We start from the raw sequence: 22,403 nt of genomic DNA, 5'->3' as shown, positions 1-22,403 counted from the left end.
GTATGGGAAGCTGGACCTGGCCAATGACAATATTCCTATGCTTATAGTTGTGTACTGTATGCTCCACAATATTTGTGAAGGGAAGGGTGAAAGCTTCACTCAGGGCTGGACTGCAGAAGCTCAGTGCCTAGAGGCTGAGTTTCAACAGCCAGAGACCAGGGCTATTAGAGGGGCACAGTACGGGGCCATAAGGATCAGGGATGCCTTGAGGCAGCAATTTGAAGCTGAAAGCCACTAATATTTGTTGCTATGCTCGGGATTGCAGTGCTTGTAATGCTAGGAGGTGATTGGTACACATGATGCAATAAGGGGATTTAGCATAATTGTATGAGGGAGGGAGGCTGGGCTCCCAAAGTAATCTCTGTGAAGGTTAAATGCAACATTTTACAGAAACAGTATTGTTTGCAACACAGACAACACTGATTCAGTGCTTTAAAACACAGCCAGTATTCATATACCTGTCACTAACTGGCTGACTCCAGGCAAGCGCACGTGAGCCACAAGACCCCCAAAATGGTGAGTAGCCGCAGGAGCAAGGTAAATCACTCTTTCTGGACCCTGCTGCTGTACACTGGGCATGTGGCTCTTGGGGAGAGCCAGCACTGTAGTGGGGGCCTGATAATCATTCCTGTCCCCATACTTTTCACAGGATGTGATCATTATGGAAGATATCTCGCTGCTGACGATGAGCAGGGAATCAAGGGAGGGTCTTCTCCAAGCCTGTGGCCTCCGCCCTGGCCCCTATGGGGCTCGCCTATGTGCAGCAATGAGCCCAGCACAGTGGTGTGGGAAAGTTACCACTAATGGGGAAAAAAACAAAGCAGTTCTGCTGAAGAACATGTGGCAACAGATTGCCCAGTATCTACATGAGAGTATCCTAGAGATCTCTGAGGGAGATTCCCGTGAAGTGAGGGAGTCAATCAACAGCCTGTTCTGCCGCTCAGACTAGGCATACGGTGGGAGACAAGCCTGTTTTCTGCAACCTTCCTACCCCCAACAACTCACTTCAGCGATTCCCAAAATCAGATCCACTTACCAGGGGCCTCCTCTCCTGTTTGCGCTTAGTCAATCTCCGATAGTGGAAACACAAAAAAGAAGCTTACAAGAAGGGGAGGTTGGACAAATGACCAGAGAGGAGTATAAAAATATTGCTCACACATGCAGGAGTGAAATCAGGAAGGCCAAATCACACTTAGAGTTGCAGCTAGCAAGGGATGTTAAGAGTAACAAGAAGGGTTTCTTCAGGTACGTTAGCAACAAGAAGAAAGTCAAGGAAAGTGTGAGCTCCTTACTGAATGAGGGAGGCAACTTAGTGACAGAGGATGTGGAAAAAGCTAATGTACTCAATGCTTTTTTCGTCTCTGTCTTTACGAACAAGGTCAGCTCCCAGACTACTGCACTGGGCAGCACAGCATGGGGAGGAGGTGACCAGCCCTCTGTGGAGAAAGAAGTGGTTCAGGACTATTTAGAAAAGCTGGACGAGCACAAGTCCATGGGGCCGGATGCGCTGCATCTGAGGGTTCTAAAGGAGTTGGTGGATGTGATCGCAGAGCCATTGGCCATTATCTTTGAAAACTCATGGCGATCGGGGGACTCATAGAACTCATAGAATATCAGGGTTGGAAGGGACCTCAGGAGGTCATCTAGTCTAACCCCCTGCTCAAAGCAGGACCAATCCCCAATTTTTGCCCCAGATCCCTAAATGGCCCCCTCAAGGATTGAACTCACAACCCTGGGTTTAGCAGGCCAATGCTCAAACCACTGAGCTATCCCCCCCCCAGGAGGTCCTGGATGACTGGAAAAAGGCTAAAGTACTGCCCATCTTTTAAAAAGGGAAGAAGGAGGATCCAGGGAACTACAGGCCAGTCAGCCTCACCTCAGTCCCTGGAAAAATCATGGAGCAGGTCCTCAAAGAATCAATTCTGAAGCACTTAGAGGAAAGTGATCAGGAACAGTCAGCATGGATTCACCAAGGGCAAGTCATGCCTGACTAACCTAATTGCCTTCTATGACGAGATAACTGGCTCTGTGTATGCGGGGAAAGCAGTGGATGTGTTATTCCTTGACTTTAGCAAAGCTTTTGATATGGTCTCCCACAGTATTCTTGCCAGCAAGTTAAAGAAGTATGGGCTGGATGAATGGACTATAAGGTGGACAGAAAGCTCGCTAGATTGTCGGGCTCAATGGGTAGTGATCAATGGTTCCATGTCTAGTTGGCAGCCGGTATCAAGTGGAGTGCCCATGGGGTCGGTCCTGGGGCCGGTTTTGTTCAATATCTTCATTAATGACCAGGAGGATGGCGTGGACTGAACCCTCAGCAAGTTTTCAGATGACACTAAACTGGGAGGAGTGGTAGATATGCTGGAGGGTAGGGATAGGATACAGAGGGACCTAGACAAATTAAAGAATTGGGCCAAAAGAAATCTGATGAGGTTCAACAAGGACAAGTGCAGAGTCCTGCACTTAGGACGGAAGAATCCCATGCACTGTTACAGACTAGGGACTGAGTTGCTAGGCAGCAGTTCTTCAGAAAAGGATCTGGGGGTTACAGTGGATGAGAAGCTGGATATGAGTCAACAGCGTGCTCTTGTTGCCAAGAATGCTAATGGCTTTTTGGGCTGTATAAGCAGGAACATTGCCAGCAGAGCGAGGGACATGATTGTTCCCCTCTATTTGGCATTGGTGAGGCCTCATCTGGAGTACCGTGTTCAGTTTTGGGCCCCACACTACAAGAAGGATGTGGAAAAATTGGAGAGAGTCCAGCGGAGGGCAACAAAAATGGTTAGGGGGCTGGAGCACATGATTAATGAGGAGACGCTGAGGGAACTGGGATTATTTAGTCTGCAGAAGAGAAGAATGAGGGGGTATCTGATAGCTGCTTTCATCTACCTTAAAGGGGGTTCCAAAGAGGATGGATCTGTTCTCAGTGGTAGCAGATGACAGAACAAGGAGTAATGGTCTCAAGTTGCAGTGGGGGAGGTTTAGGTTGGATATTAGGAAAAAATTTTCACTAGGAGGGTGGTGAAGCACTGGAATGGGTTACCTAGGGAGGTGGTGGAATCTCCTTCTTTCGAGGTTTTTAAGGTCAGGCTTGACAAAGCCCTGGCTGGGATGAGTTAGTTGGGGATTGGTCCTGCTTTGAGCAGCAGGTTGGACTAGATGACCTCCTGAGTTCCCTTCCAACCCTGATATTCTATGATTCCTTCACTTGAACCTACATTGCAATGTGTCCCAGTCATGGCCTCTTTCTGTCATGCATCATGATATCTTTCCATCGGTATCATAATTCCTACAGCTGGAGCGCAGCTGGAACTGGACAGCCTCCTCTCCCCAAATGCTGATGAGGTCCAGCAGCTCGGCATTGCTCCAAGCAGGGGATCGCCTGGTGCGTGGAGCATTCATGGCCACCTGGAAAGATACGTTGAGACCACTGCACGTATCACCAAGCAAACAGGAAGGGGACTTTCAAATTTCCAAAGGAATTTACAGGGTGGGGATGATGGTTGGTCACCTGAGGGCAGGGCAGTAGAGTTCAAACTGATGACCAGAGAGGTGAGAACAGGCATTATAGGACACCTCCCACAGACCAATCACAGCGCTGTAATTAACCACAGTGGGTTTTTAAAGCGCTACAACTGCACGGTTTCTGCGCACTAAGTGGCTTGGCAGTGTGTACACCTCAGGAGTTACAGCGCATAAAGCTGCTTTACTGCACAGAAACTTACCAGTGTAGACAAGGCCTAAGTTTATTCAAACGGTAAAGAAGGTGGTGAAGATGGCTCCATGCTCTTTCTTCTCCTCTGTGTATGCTGAAATGCTGATTTGCCTTGTCTCCCGATTGTCTCAAGGAGCCTGTTTACTATTTATATGTAAATTGAGGTAAACACACATTTCTTTGTTTAACCACTCCTGCCTAGACAGTGCGGGGTGGATTTGAACAAGTGCCACCAAAAGTTTGCATAGAGCAGGCCAAGCGTACAAAGGATCAGAAACAGGGCCCAGATCTACTGACTACAAGTTTTGTGCCTTAACTCCAAGACAATTTATCCTCAGACAGGTGCGCCAACTACCGCATCAAATATATAGCCATCTCCTACAAGGAAGTGCCCAAGTGGGAAGGGGGGTTACAATGCTATACAGGCCAAACCATAGGTAATATCTATGAATAATGCTTAGTCTGTATAGCATTTATGAGTAGTTTGTTGTGAGTTTTTGATATTCAAAAGTCAAGCTGTATTGGTTAATTTCAATTGGACATACAGGTCATGTGGTATTCTTCTGTTTCCTGGTTGGTTGAGCATAACTCATAGAAGCAGGTTTTTGGTGTGAAAACTCAGGTTTACAAATTTCTATGAGTATTCTCTTGAACAGTGCTGTTTCCACAAACATCCCTTCTACAAAACTCACAATCCTGAAGTTTTGAAGAGTTGGGTAAGACCGTGATTTTTCAAATATTTTAATGTACATTCATTTATGACTATACATTCTGCTCTACACGAGCAACTTCAGTATAGGCCCTCTGAATTTACAACAGTGTAACAGAGAGCAGAATTTGGCATAAGAACCTGATTTGCTGATTCCCTGATGCTGCATGGCCCCACCAGTGAATACTCCCTGGTTCAGAATAACCCCAAACAGCTTTGTGACACTCCCAAAGAAGTCCCTGGCACAAGGGACATTTCAGGGCAAACTAGAGGTTGATCAGAGTAGGAGGTGGAGGAGGGTGTTTCAGCAGGAAGAGTCGCAGCCCAGACAATCCTGCACCTTATATATTGGGAATTATTATCAGGAGAATTTTTTTACTAGACATTCCATGTGCTTTGTGAAACCATTAACTTCATCTTTATGTTGATTATTTTGTTCCTGGATCAAAACTCTGTCTTGTGCACTGTATCTTTTTTTTTTAATTATGTTTTTAAGGGGTAGCTCCCTCCCACCCCCACCCATCTCTCCTTTTTTCATGCTCACCTCCTCTTTTTCCATCCATTACTGCTCTAGGAACAGTTCACTGTTGAATGGTGGAACTTTGGAATTAGAAGTAGTTCCTCCTCTTCACAGTTCCTTCTGCTGCTACTAACCTATAAATAGTGCAGCTCAACATTCAGTGTTTGGATTTACACGTGAGAAGCGTGTGACCCTGTTTTTAGGGGTGGATGCCAGAAGAAAGCCAGTCACAAAACAGATCACAAAACTGAGGCACAGAAGAGCGGTGGAATTGAGAGTGATGTCAGAGGGGAGAAGGTGATGTCGTGGGCACAGTTGAGATGGCGAGGTTAGAGGTGGATGGACAATGCAGTTGGTGGAAGTGGGATAGTGACAGAAGTGGGGTATTGATGTGGCAGGTGGGAGATCGACTCCTGGCAGTATGAGAGGTCAGTGTCAGGGCAGTGGTATAATGACCTGAGGGGGTAGGTGACATGGGAGGGCAGGGAAGAAGCCACAGGGGGCACTGTGAGGAATGCAGAGGAGTACCTCAATGATGTGGATAAATCATGAAAAAGGCAGTGTTGAGTGTGTTTCGGGGAGCACCCCAGGGGTTGTCTCAGAAAAAGGTGTGAAGTGGTTCATGGGGAAGCAGCGGGGGTTGTGTTTTGCATTGAGGTCAAGGAGGCTTTGGAGGGGGAAATGACAGGTATGTCTTTGGGAAGGGGGGTGACCTAAAGGTGTCTCAGTGGGGAGTTATGTGTGGGTGAGGAAGGATGTTGGAGGAACGGCAGTGTGTGTCTCGGGTAGGGTGGCATTGGGGTTGTGTTGTGGTCTGAGGGATTAGCAGGAGTACATTGTGGTGAGACAGAGGGCATTGTGATGCTGAAGGATTTTTTTTTTCTGGTGAGAGGGCAACCTGGGGTGTCTCAGGGAAGGAAATTTGGAGCGTACTGGGCATGGGTTTGTCAGAAAGAGTCAGGAGTTGTGTTTCTTCTGATGTGAAGAGAAAGGGATATCTCAGGTAAGGGTTGCCTCCGATGCGGAGTGCTTCCTGGAGGTACATAAGAACGGCCATACTGGGTCAGACCAAAGGTCCATCCAGCCCTGTATCCAGTGTCTACCGACACTGGCCAATGCCAAGTGCCCCAGAGGGAGTGAACCTAACAGATAATGATCAATTGATCTCTTTCCTGCCGTCCATCTCCACCCTTTGACAGAGGCTAGGGACACCATTCCTTACTCATCCTGGCTAATAGCCATTAATGGATTTAACCCCATGAATTTATCTAGTTCTCTTTTAAACCCTGTTATAGTCCTAGCCTTCACAACCTCCTCAGGCAAAGAGTTCCACAGGTTGACTGTGCGCTGAGTGAAAAAGAACTTCCTTTTATTTGTTTTAAACCTGCTGCCCATTAATTTCATTTGGTGGCTCCTAGTTCTTATATTATGGGAACAAGAAAATAACTTTTCCTTATTCACTTTGTCCACCCCACTCGTGATTTTATAGACCTCTATCATAGGCCCCCTTAGTCTCCTCTTTTCCAAGCTGAAAAGTCCTAGCCTCTTTAATCTCTCCTCATAGGGGACCCGCTCCAAACCCCTAATCATTTTAGTTGCCCTTCTCTGAACCTTTTCTAATGTCAGTATATCTTTTTTGAGATAAGGAGACCACATCTGTATGTAGTATTAAAGATGTGGGTGTACCATAGATTTATATAAGGGCAATAAGATATTCTCTATCTTATTCTCTATCCCTTTTTAAATGATTCCTAACATCCTGTTTGCTTTTTTGACTGTCACTGCACACTGTGTGAATGTCTTCAGAGAACTATCCATGATGACTCCAAGATCTCTTTCCTGATTAGTTGTGGCTAAATTAGCCCCCATCATATTGTATGTATAGCTGGGGTTATTTTTTTCCAATGTGCATTACTTTACATTTATCCACATTACATTTCATTTGCCATTTTGTTGCCCAATCATTTAGTTTTGTGAAATCTTTTTAAGTTCTTCACAGTCTGCTTTGGTCTTAACTATCTTGAGCAGTTTAGTATTGTCTGCAAACTTTGCCACCTCACTGTTTACCCCTTTCTCCAGATTATGTATGAATAAATTGAATAGGATTGGTCCTAGGACTGACCCTTGGGGAACACCACTAGTTACCCCTCTCCATTCTGAAAATTTACTATTTATTCCTACACTTTGTTCTCTGTCTTTTAACCAGTTCTCAATCTATGAAAGGATCTTCCCTCTTATCCCATGACAACTTAATTTACGTAAGAGCCTTTGGTTTGGGAACTTGTCAAAGGCTTTCTGGAAATCTACGTATACTATGTCCACTGAATCCCCCTTGTCCACATGTTTGTTGACCCCTTCAAAGAACTCTAATAGATTTCCCTTTACAGAAACCATGTTGACTTCTGCCCAACAATTTATGTTCTTCTATGTGTCTGACCATTTTATCCTTTACTATTGTTTCAACTAATTTGCCCGGTACTGACGTTGGACTTATCGGTCTGTAATTGCCGGGATCACCTCTAGAGCCCTTTTTAAATATTGGCATTACATTAGTTATCTTCCAGTCATTGGGTACAGAAGCTGATTTAAAGGACAGGTTACAAACTACAGTTAATAGTTCCACAATTTCACATTTGAGTTCTTTCAGAACTCTTGGGTGAATGCCATCTGGTCCCGGTGGCTTGTTACTGTTAAATTTATCAATTAATTCCAATACCTCCTCTAATGACACTTCAGTCTGTGACAATTCCTCAGATTTGTCACCTACAATGGACAGCTCTGGTTTGGGAATCTCCCTAACGTCCTCAGCCGTGAAGACTGAAGCAAAGAGGTAGGTAGGTAGGGGTGTGTGTCCTGTATGGGGTGTGACAGTGTGTGTGTTAGGGTGACCAGATGTCCCAATTTTATAGGGATAGTCCCGATATTTGGGGCTTTATCTTATATAGGCACCTATTACCCCCGGCCCCCCGTCCTGATTTTTCACACTTGCTCTCTGGTCCCCCTAGTGTGTGTGTGTAGAGCAGCAGGGCATGACGGTGTGTGGGGGGTGTGACAGGAGCATATTATCTGGGAGGGGAAGGCAGCCTGGGGCAGGTGGAAGGAGGAGGTGGGTGGGGAAGTCTCAGGTGGAGGGGAGGCCTGTGCTGTCTTGTGGGGAGGAAAACACTGGAAGTGGCTTTGCTGCGGGTTTCTCGGGGTGTGGTGGGCAAGCAAGCAGAAGGGTGTGCTGGGACTGTGTGTAAGTGAGCTGTAGCTCACGAAAGCTCATGCTCAAATAAATTGGTTAGTCTCTAAGGTGCCACAAGTCCTCCTTTTCTTTTTGAGTACCGGAGTGTCTGGCGTGGTCAGTCTGGGCTGGGAGGAGCGGAAGTGGCCGTGTACAGTGTTTCTCCGGGGAAGGGCGTTGAATGTGCGGTGTATGGGGGGAGGGGGGGCACAGCTAAGCCCCTTTCAGTACCGTGAGCGCCGGTAGCAGCAGCGGTTGCCTAGTAACAGCAGGCGGCTGCTGCAAAGCGCGTCCCGCCCCGGCTCCTCCTCCTACAAGGGCTGGGCGGTGACGTCACACGCAGGCATTCTAGACCGTTCCAGAACTGTGACATAGGGTGGCGTCATTCCAGAAGGTTCGGCGCTGCCGCTATAAAAGCTGCGGAGCTGGCCGGGCGCTGCGCTACGAACTAGTACTAAATCAGTTGCGTGCGGGGGCTCGTGAGTGCCATAGCGGTAAGAGCGGCCGGTCCCAGCGGCGCCGGGTCAGGGATGCCCCTATGTCTGCTGGGGGCTGGAAGGATCAGCCGGTGCCTGACCTGAGGGAGCCGATCGCCTCCCGGCCGGCGTCCTATGCCCTAGGCACCAGCTGCCCGGCAGTCCCCAGCCGGGGCCGGGCAGCGCCGTGCGGGCCCCCGGTCGGGGTGGGGGCTGGTCGCTGGCCGGGCGAGGCAGCGCCGTGTCACGGAGCGCTGGTCCCCGGCCCGCAGCCCCCTAACGCTGGTGTCGCTCTCCCGCCCAGGGCGCCATGGTGAAGGAAACGGGATACTACGACATCCTGCAGGTGAAGCCCAGCGCCTCCTCGGACGAGATCAAGCGCGCCTACCGCAAGCTGGCGCTGAAGTATCACCCCGACAAGAACCCCAGCGAGGGCGAGCGGGTACGTGATGGAGCGCGCCCGGCTCTCGGCGGGCACCGCGCGGGCTGGCGGCACTACGGTTCAACCGCCTGTGGGGGGTGGGGCCTGCCGCAGCCATGAACCCTTCGGCCCCCCTGCCCAGGGGCTCCCCGGGTCTCGCAGAGCCGGAGGCGGGGTGTAAAGTCTCCCTGATCATGCTAGGGCCCGGCAAGAGAGACGCTGCTTAGCCCGGGGGGAGGGGGCGGTGTGTAAAAAGCACCTGCCGTGCGGCGCGGGGTTGCTTTCCCCTGGCGCGCCAGAGCCTTGGTGTTGGCGGGTGCTGTCCCTTCTGCCCTAGCAGCCGGCCGGGCCGGGGCCGGACCGCTCACGTTAGCGCCTTCCGATCGCCAGCCGGCTGCAAAGGGACTTGCTTGGCTGCTGGTGTTCCAGCTGGTGAGGCTTTGCCGCATGAGGACGGCCTCCGACGCTGTGTTCAGAAAAGCCAGTCGTAATTAAAAGCTCGTTTGAAAACCATGCTTCAGTTTCGACATATAACAAGTGCTGCTTTCGGCAAGCTTCTAGGATGAGCAAAACGGTTGTGGCTCACATGAAAACTAGCTTTTTAACCTGGTTCTGCATTTCTACACTAAGATCTTTCCACAGGACCACTTACTTGGCTGTGTCTAGGACTTTGCCTTGAGTTCCATGAATAATGCCACTTACATTTTAAACGGGGCTCAACTGCCCAGTATCTTGATGTCTATGGTATCAAAAGAAGAGCAATTAGGAGCACTTGGGTATCAGGATTGTTGATTGGTCCATGAAAAGCAAGTTAGTTATATTTAGTCATGTGCAGATGAGTGACCATTGGTCTCCTAAATAGCAGATGCTTTCTACAAGTGCCAGGGTAGATTTGGTTTAAATGGAATTGATTTAAATCACTGGTCAGGAAGACTCGATTTAATCATGGATTTCTACATAAATGTGCATTCTTGTTGGTTGTTACAACCTTAATACATATTCTTCACAACTTGGAGGTAGATGCAGGTTTCATTTTTAGAAAGTACACATTATACATTTTTAAAGTGATTTCTTTTGAAAACTTTTCAGATTAGTTTTACAACTATATCAAAAAATGAATGGTTGTTTGATTATTTCATTTACCAAAGCTAATTGAAGTAGTTCACCTCCCAGTGACTTCATACATAGCTATCTCCATTCCAATTCAACAGGTTAATTACATTAACATTTGGAGGATTTTCTTGCCATGCTGTATTAGGAGGAGAACATCACCAGACAGACATTTAAGTTGTTTTATTTAACTAAAACAATAATGTTATGTATTCTGGATTTTTTTCTTCAACAGCAAACATAATATTTTAACAAAACAAGCATATGAATTTTTGAATTTAGTTAAATATTCAAGTTTTTAAAAATCAGGTTTGTTTTTGTTAAAACTGTTAACTAAAATAGTTAAATGAAATTCTAAAAAAACCCCAAAAATTAAATAGAATATGTCAGCCAGGTCAACAGGAGAAACTTAAAATATTGTCTTCTGCAGCTAACTCCTTCATCTTCATTTTCCTGTTTGTTCATAATCTGGAAAAGGAGAACAAGCTTTCCTTCTTTTTCAGGTCCCAAACTATTTCTCAATTTGGAATGAATTAGTCCAAAGGAAGAAAATATTCTTTCTACCGGCAGAAGAAGCTACTGCTGTTAAAAGTGAGATTATCACTTCAACAGTCTCTGAATCCAAGTGCTTAAGTGACTTCCACCAGTTCACTGGTGTGACTTTCTTTAAAACATCATCAGAAAACATATATTTCTTGAATGGTTCTTATTCCCAAACTGGGTCTCTTTTACAGCCTGCTGCCATTACAGGTTTTCCTTTCTAGTGAGAGAATGGTAGGGTAGATCTCAAATCAATGAAGGCTACACTCAGAAAGACCTCAAGACTTCTGGAATATGCTGCTCAAACAGTTTCACTTTTGTTTCTACTGCCTGTCCCTCCATTCTCACATTTATCTCCAGACTTCTCCTTGTCCAGATCTATTCCGCTCCCAGCAATCTTCTAGTCATTGAACTTTTTGAAACTTTGCACTTTTAGAGAGAGGTTAGGGATTGAATCTCTGTACACAAATTTTCAGAGGGACAATGGGGTTGAGGTCTGTTATTTCTCACTGTTATCTATTATTTACTTATTTTAAAACATATTTGCTGTTAACAAGCATGTTATCTCTGGAGATACCAATCCACATTTTGAGAACTGCAAAACTAAGCATCTCTGATAGTATCTTCTACACTGAGCACTGAGTCCCATTGGGTAGATAGAAAGATTAACCTAAATAATCTATACAGAAGCCCCTGGAACTCTGTAAAATTGGGTCCCTAATCCATAAACTATTGGAACTCATTTACAAAACTTTTCTTAAACATTACATGAATATATTCTCTCATACTATAGAATTAGTATTTATAATCCTAGTCCATGATGAAATATTTTTGAGCTATAATGTATCTTAATTAGAACTATCTTTAGATAGGTTTTTTCCTCAAAAAGAATTTTATCAAAAAAATCAGATTTAAGTTAAAAAATCTGATTTTTTTTAATTGAATCATTGATTTTTATCCACCCTGACAAATGCAGAGTAAAGGATTATTTAGTTCTGGTTCTCTTCTGTTATATCTGTTCTATATTGAACGAATGAATGTAGTATTCTTATTGCGGTAAAGAGTATTTCCAATTAAGCATAATGCATTTTCCAGACCCTTTTGAGACTTAACTTTTTTGCTCATGTCTTTGGAGCATATAATCTCATATGCTTTCATAAACTTTAAGGGGGAGGGAGGATTGCTAGCTCAGCTGTCACAAGCTTGTGGAAGAAGTAGATTGACACCATTTTTGTTCCTACAGTCTCTTCTGATTTATGGGACTTTTTGGTGCTATCCTGTTGCTAAGAAATTCAGTTCATCAGTGTTAGTTCTGCTGTAAACAAGACTCAAATGACGGCTATGAGCACTTTAATCACTGTCATGCAGTGCTAAATGGCATGATAAGTAAAGCACTGCTACCAGTATTGCTGTACTACACTACTGTTACAATTGTTGGAGCTGTGCTTGTGATGGCAACAGCAAAAAAAGACAATGGAGATGTGTGACTTAATTGTCCAGAGGGAGCCATGTCAGCTCTCTATGTGGAATTAACTACAGAAGAATTTTTTTTGTGGATGGTCAGAAGGAAAGCGCCTTTCTCAAACATCATTTGATGAGATGACAAGAGCAGTGTAGTTACATGCTCAGAAAACTAGCTGTACTCTGAGTGGTAGGTTTATGAATTTAGTGAAGCTTCTGGAAATTGCTTTAACAAAGGGCATAAGTGAAATCAGTATCTCTAGTCTTAAAGAGCAGTGTGCAGAACAAAAATTGAAGTAGCAGGGTCTAGCATGTAATTACTGTAATGTGGTCTGCTGTGTCTTCCATTTTTGGAATTTTGCCATTTTATTAATGCACGTACCGTTGTAATCTAAGACCTCTGGCTCCATAGGTATTAAAAACCCTTTCAGAAACAGTGTAGACAGTCTTTTCTCTAAGAAAATAACCTTGTGTCAAAAAGAATGCAAGATTAGCCTCTTTACTTAGGAACTCTAACTGCCTTACAGTGGAGTCTTGGTCAGGGGAAAAGAACTGCAGGTGACGTGTTAGGATATAGATAGTCAGGCCTGTCTGTAAAGGCCTATACTCTAAGAATTTAGGTGTATTCTTATCACTTGGCTGGTTAGAGGTATAAAAGAAAGAATCAAAATCACTATCTGCCAGTGTAAGGTCGATCTCTTACTGTGACAGTCTGAGGCCCTGTTCTTAGGCTAAGGCCTTTGGCTAAGCAACAGAAGCAGCCATAAGCTGGGAAGCAACCGGTCACCACCTCACATTCCAAACTAGTCACATTGAAATAAGGTGCTATTGGGCTGTTAGGAATACAGTCCTGTCCTGATAGTGCCTCTCATCTCCAGAGAAAGGGAAGTGCCTAGAAAATGTAAAAGGAAACTTAGTTTGATAGCATCCTGTCTGGCAAGAACACACTTATCAATAGCTGGGATGTGAAATGCTCACTTCTGTATTGTTTTGTCATTATAGTTCCCACTTTGCTATTGTTTGTCTGTATAATCTCTGTCTGGTTCTGTGATTGTTTCTGTCTGCTGTATAATTAATTTTGCTGGGTGTAAGGTGGTGGGATATAATTGGTTACATAATCATGTTACAATATGTTAGGATTGGTTAGTTAAATTTCAGGAAAATGATTGGTTAAGGTATAGCTAAGCAGAACTCAAGTTTTACTATATAGTCTGCAGTCAATCAGGAAGTGGGGGGGGGAATTGGACTCATGTTTTGCTAAAAGGGGAAATGGGAACAGGGAATGGGGGTGGGGAAATTGGAATCATGTTTGGCTAAGGGCAGGAATGGGAACAGGGACACAGGTGTAAGGCTCTGTGGTGTCAGAGCTGGGAAGGGGGCACTAAGGAAGGAAACTGGAATCATGCTTGCTGGAAGTTCACCCCAATAAATATTGAATTGTTTGCACCTTTGGACTTTGGGTATTGTTGCTCTCTCTTCATGTGAGAAGGACCAGGGAAGTAAGCGGATGAAGGAATAAGCCCCCTAACAATATACAGCAGCAGATCATGAGGAACACAGATCATAAAAATAATAGTCAAAAGAACTGACATATGAGTCAGGTCACTAGAAAAAAGTTCAGTTGTTCATCATTTTGTCTTCAGCCTGTTGCATAGTAATAGGAGAACTATAAATCTGGATTCATATAATAAAATTTCCCTTGAAACCAAGGGATATGTCCACTTCTAGACAAGACATAAAACTGACTTTCTGACCACTTAATGTCAGTGAAGTACCTCTTCCTTTTGTCATAAAAGGCTTGTTAAACCTAATTTGACCAAAATATTACAGTTAAATCCTGCAGGTTTAACTGGATATAAAATCCTTCATTGCTATCCTTGCAGTGGTGAGTGAAGTAGTTATCAATGGCACTTCAGTGTTCTGTAATAAAACTAATGGAAGCAAACAACACCCAAACAGAATGTATAGCTGTTGGTGGCAGACAGTTGAGAAGGCTTGATGTGACTTTGTTGTAACTTGTATTTACCATCTCTTAGTGCAGCATAGAAATCACTTAATATGTGTTGGGGAAAACACTGCAAAAACACAGGTGGTATCTGTACATTTTAACTAACTTTCTGTTGACAGTGCTTTCTGCCGCAAAAGGATTACAAGTACTGCAGAAAAATCTTGTTGCAGTTCAAATTTTCTTGAGATTCACTTCTAGGTTATTCTTGCTCTTGGTCATAGTTGCTCAGAGCTTTTCTCTTTCTCTTTTTTAGTTTAAGCTCATATCCCAGGCTTATGAAGTTCTGTCGGACCCAAAGAAAAGGGACATCTATGACCAGGGTGGGGAGCAGGCTATTAAAGAAGGAGGCTTGGGTGGCAGCAACTTCTCTTCACCCATGGACATCTTTGACATGTTCTTTGGTGGTGGAGGCCGAATGAATAGAGAGAGAAGAGGTACATAGCTCTAAAGAGAAGTTCTAGAAACTTACTATGAACCAGTGCGTAAGACACCTGTGCTGCAGTATTGCTATTTTTATTAAAATGCATCTAGTTTGGATATTGTTAATAGCAACGGCATAGGTCATGTATAGTATGAGCTGATCTGTTGATTATAGAAATAATTTTATATCATGTAGCTGATACTAAAAAAAAAAAATCAGTGACATGGCTAGATTATGTTAAATGGGTCATGGATAATCTAGAGGAGAGACGATTTAGTGGCCAGAACAGAGGACTGGGAGTCAGGACCTATTTCTAGGTCTGCAACTGACTTGCTGATACACCTTGGACAGATTGCTTAAAAGGGTACTATCAACTTGAAAATAACACTTCAAAGCGTTACATGTAACATCTAACACTACAAACAAAAGATTGGAGGGGATAGGGGGAACAAAATTTAAAAACTAAGAATTCTTGCTGTGCTTTTGATGGCACTTTCTGTATAGGTCGTTTTACTGTCTGCCTATCCCCCATTTTTATGGGTTTAGTAATAGGGGAGAGAAACTTTTTAAAATTATGCCACAAACTGGTGAGGGAATATGAAGGCAGCTCTAGCATTAAAGTGCTTCTAAATTGACATGATCGCATGTTTACAATGCCCCAATAATGTCTTGCTGTCTCAGTTAATCTACAAAATGAGGTTAATAATGGCTGCCTAATTTATGGCCAAATTAAGTTCTCATGTAAGTGGATGCAACTCCATGGAAGCTGTCAGGAGTTGCATTTGCTTACACCAGGATTGAATTTGGCTTTTTAAAATTTGTAACAAACTGAGATTCCTCAGTTAGCCTAAACATATACTAACAAGTAGTCTGTTTAGAGACCCTATAATAAGAAATTGCCATTAATAATGTTTGTATTGGCCTTTAATTTTTCTAAACTCTTTTCCTTGAAGGCAAGAATGTTGTGCATCAATTGAGTGTCTCTCTTGAAGACTTATATAATGGAGTTACAAGGAAGTTGGCACTACAAAAGAATGTAATCTGTGAGAAGTGTAAAGGTATGAACTTCAGTAATGTGGATCATATAAAATTCAGCTTTTTAAGGTACAGACAAAGGGAAAGAAGCACTGAGTGGCTACACGAATCTCTGTAGAGCCCATCATTATCATGGCACCTAGCCATCAATGAAAGGGTCTGAAAACCTTTTTTACACTGTACTTATCAACAAATAAGGCCATTCCTTTCAAGTAAAACAGTAGCCTTATCATATATTAGTGAATAGAACCTAGATTTTAGTTCCCGAAGGAGCAATAATAAAATTCAAATACAGGATGTTAAGATGGTCGCTTCTCTACAACATTAAACAACCAACCATGTATGTTCTTAAAATCTTCTTTTATATGTCCATTAAACATCATATGCTTACGTAATTGTCTGACCTTGTTGACTAGCATAAATCTTCAAGTGTTAAGACGCTAGACAATTATGTAAAATTCTAGCAGACAGCTTTGTTTTAGAATGCTGCTGGAATGCCAAATGGCTACATTTCCAAGACATGATAAATATGCTGATCATTCACTGAAAATTGCTAAAATGTGAAGGGAGGGTGAAATCAAGTGTGTGCAACTGGGAATGTACCAAATGTGTCTGATTTCACATGCAGTACATCCTAAGTGTACTTCCCTCTTAATGCTAAGAACTAGGGTTCAAGCAGTCTTATTGCAGAATGGTATGAAGGAATAGCTTTCCCTAAGGTGTCGACCTCAGATTTTCTTTCTACCTCAAGGATATGGTGGAAAGAAAGGAGCAATTGAAAAATGCCCCATGTGCAAAGGAAGAGGAATGCAGGTTCTTGTTCAGCAGATTGGACCTGGTATGGTACAGCAAATTCAAACTATGTGCTCAGAATGCAAAGGCCAAGGTGAACGAATAAACCCAAAGGACAGATGTGACAATTGCAATGGATGTAAAGTTGTCAGAGAGAAAAAGATCATAGAAGTTCACATTGATAAAGGTAAGAATACTTAAAATAGTAGCTCAATCTCAAATTTAGTGTAAATCTTTGAAGTGTAAAGATTTGTCCCAGAAATTTAGTTTTGTTAAAATGAGATCTTAAAACATGTTACAGTATTGGTATCTAACAAAACCGGTATAGAGTAAACCTATTAATTTAAATTACCCTTTATAGGTATGAAAGATGGGCAAAAGTTGGTATTTCATGGAGAAGGTGATCAGGAACCTGACCTGGAACCTGGTGATGTTATAATTGTGCTGGATCAGAAGGATCATAGTGTCTTTCAGAGACGAGGACATGATTTAATTATGAAAATGAAAATTCACCTCTCTGAGTCTTTATGTGGCTTCAAAAGGACTATTGAAACACTGGATAATAGAGTCCTTTTTATAACTTCTAGACCAGGTAGGCTTTCAGAATTTTACTTGTTCTTTTAGAAATTGCTTGTTAGTTGGCAAAAGTCAAACTTCACTGTTTAAGGTTCCACTGAATTTGTTACAGGAATGGGATTTTAGAAATTAGTCAACCCTGATCTGATTGAGTTAGTTCTGTCAGAGTTCCTGCTCCCGTTCTATTTCCAACTCCAACTTGTTGGCTTCCTTTATTACAGGTGGAGTGGATAGCACTGCCTGTAGATGAGGTTGCTTGACACTTTCCAGTATAAGATCCTGGTTTTGATTGCTTTATAATTTTGCTAAAACTAAAATGGGAGTCAAACATCTATGAAGTTAAAAATTGGAGTGAAGAACCAGGAAGCTACTGAGTCCATATACAGCTGAAACACTTTCTGCAAGAAAATCCCTTAAAGAGAAACCAACTAACCCCCCCCACACACACACACACCTCTACCCCCCCTTGGATTTTCACCTACTGTTCTTTAAGGGTTACTTTTAAGACTGGAGAACAGACTTCATTTTTTTCTCATTACACTTTGTGTACAGTCAGCATCCCCTTGTGTTTGTATGGGCTTTCGCAGCAATGGTGAAGAGAAAATCATAAACCCAGGAATGTTTCCTGTTACAAAGCTTTGCTTTTATGGCTGTAAACCCAAATGTAAAGATACCAAAATGTATACTGATTCCAGATCCCTCTTTGTGGGCAGGTGAAGTGATAAAGCATGGTGCTCTAAAATGTATCCTTAATGAAGGGATGCCTATCTACAAGTCTCCACTGGACAAAGGCTATTTAATTATACAGTTTATGGTAAGTTCACTGCTTATTCACCTTCATGTTTAATGGAAATGTAAGGCAAGGAATTACTTACAGGGAAAACATTTTTTATTTGTAGGTCATGTTTCCAGAGCATCAGTGGCTTCCCATGGAGAAACTGCCTATATTGGAAGCTTTGCTTCCTCCACGAGAAGAAGTAATGATTACAGAGGACATGGATCAGGTTGAACTTACAGAGTTTGATCCAAGAGAGCAAACTTGCCGTAATAGTAGAGAAGTATATGAAGAAGATGAAGAAGGTCCCAGAACAGGAGTGCAATGCCAGACGTCTTAAAATGAAATTGAATGGATGAGTCATCTGGAATGTTAATTTTCACAATGAAAACTGCATGGCTTCAATAGCCACTACCTCTTTTTTTTTTTTTTTTTGTCTTCAGCAAATTGAGTTGCTGTGTTGCCCATATGTTTGTAACCAATTCATATTTAAGTATTCATAGTCTTTATATGTAACTTAACATTTCCTAGTTATGCAGCTGAGAAAATGGACTGTGCATATCTTTTAGTTGCTATAAAGGTCCACAGCTTTAGTGAAGTACCGCTCAGGAAGCAGATTTTTACTATTTTATGTAAGACTCTTGCAATACCAGCTTAGTGTGTCTTATGTAAATATTTTTCATATGGTAAAGTTAGCTTGTTTCCTACAATAAAAACATCTTAGGACCAAGCAGAAGTCTGTCTGAAAAGTAGAGTCTTATGCTCCTTTCATCATTAAGCCTGTTATAAGTCTATAAATCTTTGTTCTGTATGCCAGCCCAGAACTAAATGTTGAGCTGAGGCTGTGTTATGTCCAGTAGCCAATCTCAGAACGAACTTGCTTTAGTGTCTCCATGTTAACTTTTCAAAGTTTATTCCTCTGTTGCTAGGCAGTTCAGGCTAGGGCTTTAAGGTTTAGTTTAAACAAGCCTTTAGACTGTTTAGTATAGTAATACTATGTTTTTACCTCCTCAACAATGTCCAGAAGTATAATGGATTCTAGGCAAACATACTGCTACACAAAACAAGCTTTTCATTAATCATTTACTTGAGCACCAGCTTTGTTTGCCTGTCTTACCACCTAGCATAAGTATGGCTAAGTAGCAAAAACTCAAATAGGATAAGGCATGGTATGTCTATAAGTTAGTCTACTAGGAAAAGCTTTTTACAACTATAATTCCTTGTGATGAATACACTTAATCGGGTAAGTAATGTCAGTTTAGCTGAAACACTTGCCAAAATGATAAGCTAAACTGGAAAAAGAGCACTTCCACCAGAATAAGTACCTAGAGGGGCCATTATAGCCAGAACTCAGCTTTTTCTTTTCCACAAACCAAGTACATGACCCTGCCTCAAACAGTGCATAGAGGCCCTGAGACTTCCCCCATTCCTCTCTGTAATTCACAGTACCTTTAGAAGGAGTGGAGAAGTTAGGTTTACCTGCCACTTACACTAGCAGGCCAAGGGAACTTATGTCCTGTATTTTTAATAGGACCTATATTTTTTTCCTCTCCCCATACTGTCAAATGTACTCTTCCACCTTAAGATCTGTTCTATTTGTACTTTAGGCTGTAGAGTAACTACAGGGGCTTGTCTGACAGTGATCTCTTTAGATTTTATTCCAGCACCAAGTTAAAATAATAATCCTGTAAAACATTAGTGTTACTGTTCCAGCTTCAGGTAGCAGAGGTTTCCCTATCCTATGTTTTAGGTCCTTTCTTAGCTCATTTACTCTCTCAAAGCTAGGACTGTTTCAGATTACAGCAGCCTACAGTAAAGTCATAAGTTTTCTGAAGGGGGATTATATCAAACAAGTCCCTATTCAGAATCCATTGGTTCTAAAATCTCCAGCCTGTATTCAGATGAAATGCACAGGGGCTATCAGCACTTGTCAATTATATTTCTAGAAGTAGTCGAGATGGTCTGTATTAGCAGTTTAGTCACATGAGATAGCTCCACTGTCTAAATCAGTGTAGGATTTATGTACTACTGCTGAATGGAAAAATGGGTGCTTCCTGTAGCTGAGCTTTTCAAATTCTCATTGATGTGCTGTAGTAACTGTAACAGCAATGTGCAGGGCCTCATACATAATTTTACAAACACAGAATGACACCAGTCATGCTTAAGTTCAAAGTAGCTAGCTGTTTTTATTTATGCAGCTGATAGGACTTATTGTGTTTATAGCAGTATACATCTCTATCCAAGGGTATTTGTATAGAGAATCAGCAAGATCTGAGATGGCACTAGGGATCAGCATATAGCTGCTGTTCACATAAAAACATATGGCCATATGCCCACATGGTATAAAAGGCAACACCCTTGTACACAATTTGATTTAGTTTCTGTAACATAACCCCCTATATCAGTTCTATTTACCTGCTTTTTCCACTAAAGGAATTCCTAGCTTCAGACAAGAAAAGAGCTGATCTTACATATGACTTCAACCTGCAGAATAAAGACTTGAACCTTCAGCTCTTGCTTGCAGTGGGATGGGGTGGGCAAACTATAGCCCATAGGCTAGCTCTGGCCCACCAGCCGTTTTAAGCCAGCCCATAAGCTCCAGCTGGGGAGCAGGGTCTCATGCTTGCCTGGCTCCAGCACTCCAGCTGAGCAGCAGGGTCGGGGGCCACTCTATGTGGCTCCTAGAAGCCACAGCATGGCCCCGCTTCAGCTCCTACATGCTCCAATGGATCCCTCTGACGCTCCAATGGGAGCTGCAGAGGCCGTGCCTGTGGATAGGGCAGTATGTCGAGTCACTCGGCCATGCTTCCATGTTGGAGCCAGAGAAGGGACCTGCTTCCGGGAGCTGCTTGAGGTAAGTGCTGCCTAGAGGCGGCACACCTGAGCCTCTCCCCATGCCCCCAACCCCTGCCCTGATCCCCCTCCCACCCTCTGAACCCCACAATCCCAGCCCAAAGCCTCCTGTCCCACGCCAGAGGCCCCTCCTGCACTCTGAACTCATTTCTGGCCCCATGCCAGAGCCCATACCCCCTCCTGCACCACAACCCCAATTTTGTGATCATGGCCACCATACAATTTCTATTCCCAGATGCGGCCCTCTAGCCAAAATGTTTGCCCACCCCTGCATTAGGAAGAGGAAAAAAAGTCCCCTTTGAACATTACCACTGACCACAGAGTGTCATACTTCGCTTGTAAATACCTGTCTACCACTACATGAAGCATAGTATAACTTTTACTTTTGGCCCATTTTATAATTAGGTAGCTGTCTTACACATTTGGGATAGCCTGCTTGCAGTTCACGGTACAGGCATAGGCTGCTACTTATTAGACTATGCAGAATAGATGTTAAACTTAAAAACCTATACCTAATCCTGCACTAGAGCTAGGAAGAGGGTTTTTACATGGAGTGGGGAGGAAGAGTAACATTTGTAGAACACAAATTATGGAAGTTATTTTATTAAGATTTTGCCACTCACAGCATTAGTGTCGATAAAAACTTAATGGGAAACAGGGACCCTTAAAATGTGTCTTACATAGTGCTGGGAACTGTTAGAGTATCTCACCTTTAAATGTTTATTATTTCCTCAAACTGGTAGTTAACACAGAGGATATGACCATACATACTTCTTGTCTGGAGGACATATGATAGAGGAAAATGTGAAATTAAGCCTGTATTTTATAGAAGTAGCAAATGGTAGCATCAACCTTAGAATGCAAGAAATTAATGGTTTACTTTGTATATAACTGTTCTGCATTGAGATAGAATTGAAAAAAAAACTCTAGTAAAACCTACTGCAGGAGGGAAATTTGAAGCTGAAACAATCCAGAGGTTCTGCATCAATAGCTTACCTACTATATGCCCTACAATGAGACTGTATTACAAGAGCTCCCAGAAACAGGTCATCTAAGCACTGACATGAAAGGAAACTTCTCCTCTACAGTTTGGTTTTATGGGTTTAAAAAAAAAAAAAAGTTGAATTTTAACTGGAACACTGAGGAAATGTTTTTCCATGTGTCACATTGAATTCCACCCCCCCTCAAGAATCAGTTCACAGTCAGGAGACAGGACTAGGAAATGGGTTATAACTTTTACAGCTAATACACTTCCAGTAAAAAGAGAATATAAATTTAAGTTTGGGGTGGTTGTTTTTAATTTAAAGTTGATACATCATGACTAGTGAACCATGTGCCTTGAGCACAGGTGCTAGAATATGTTCAACTTAAATGACCCTGTCCCACATCACCAGGACAACTGTTTAGCAACCAGCATGCTGGCTGCCATATCTGACACATATACATGGTTTAAGAGCCAGTAATGTTTCTTAAATTAAGTCTCAGCCAGAGCCAGTCAACAATTTCAGATTCAAATCTATTTATATAGTTCTGGAGAGAAAAATATGGAGGTAGCTTAAGTAAGCAGTTACTTCACCTTGGAACAGTATGTATTTGGAAATATGTACCTGAGACTGCTTAAGAGAAAGCAGTAGTTTAGTTATATGCAACTACAATAGTAACTTCTATTTTAAAATGTAGAGTTCTTTCATGCCAAATGTAAAGTGATAAAGATACATATAAACCTTATGTATATTTTGATTTTTCTATTGTGTCAATAGAGTCC

At 42.8% G+C, this 22,403-nt stretch overlaps 1 protein-coding gene across 2 annotated transcripts; it reads left to right on the top strand.

The window, feature by feature from the left end:
• The first annotated feature begins 8,549 nt into the window (after positions 1-8,549).
• On the top strand, positions 8,550-22,366 carry DNAJA4 (DnaJ heat shock protein family (Hsp40) member A4). Of its 2 annotated transcripts, XM_073303547.1 has the most exons (8): positions 8,550-8,664; positions 8,951-9,088; positions 14,440-14,620; positions 15,561-15,665; positions 16,394-16,621; positions 16,796-17,026; positions 17,724-17,824; positions 17,910-22,366. In XM_073303547.1, the coding sequence occupies exons 2-8, from the start codon at positions 8,957-8,959 to the stop codon at positions 18,123-18,125; spliced, it is 1,194 nt and encodes a 397-aa protein (XP_073159648.1). In that variant the 5' UTR covers positions 8,550-8,664; positions 8,951-8,956; the 3' UTR covers positions 18,126-22,366. The 2 variants fall into 2 exon arrangements, with proteins under 2 accessions (XP_073159648.1, XP_073159649.1); XM_073303548.1 differs by having other exon boundaries at positions 8,550-9,088.
• Positions 22,367-22,403: the final 37 nt, after the last annotated feature.

Source organism: Lepidochelys kempii, chromosome 10 (assembly GCF_965140265.1).
Source record: "Lepidochelys kempii isolate rLepKem1 chromosome 10, rLepKem1.hap2, whole genome shotgun sequence".
In the NCBI taxonomy this organism is placed as follows: domain Eukaryota; kingdom Metazoa; phylum Chordata; order Testudines; family Cheloniidae; genus Lepidochelys; species Lepidochelys kempii.
Note: the sequence above shows the minus strand (reverse complement) of the source record. Positions and strands in the feature narration are given on the sequence as shown.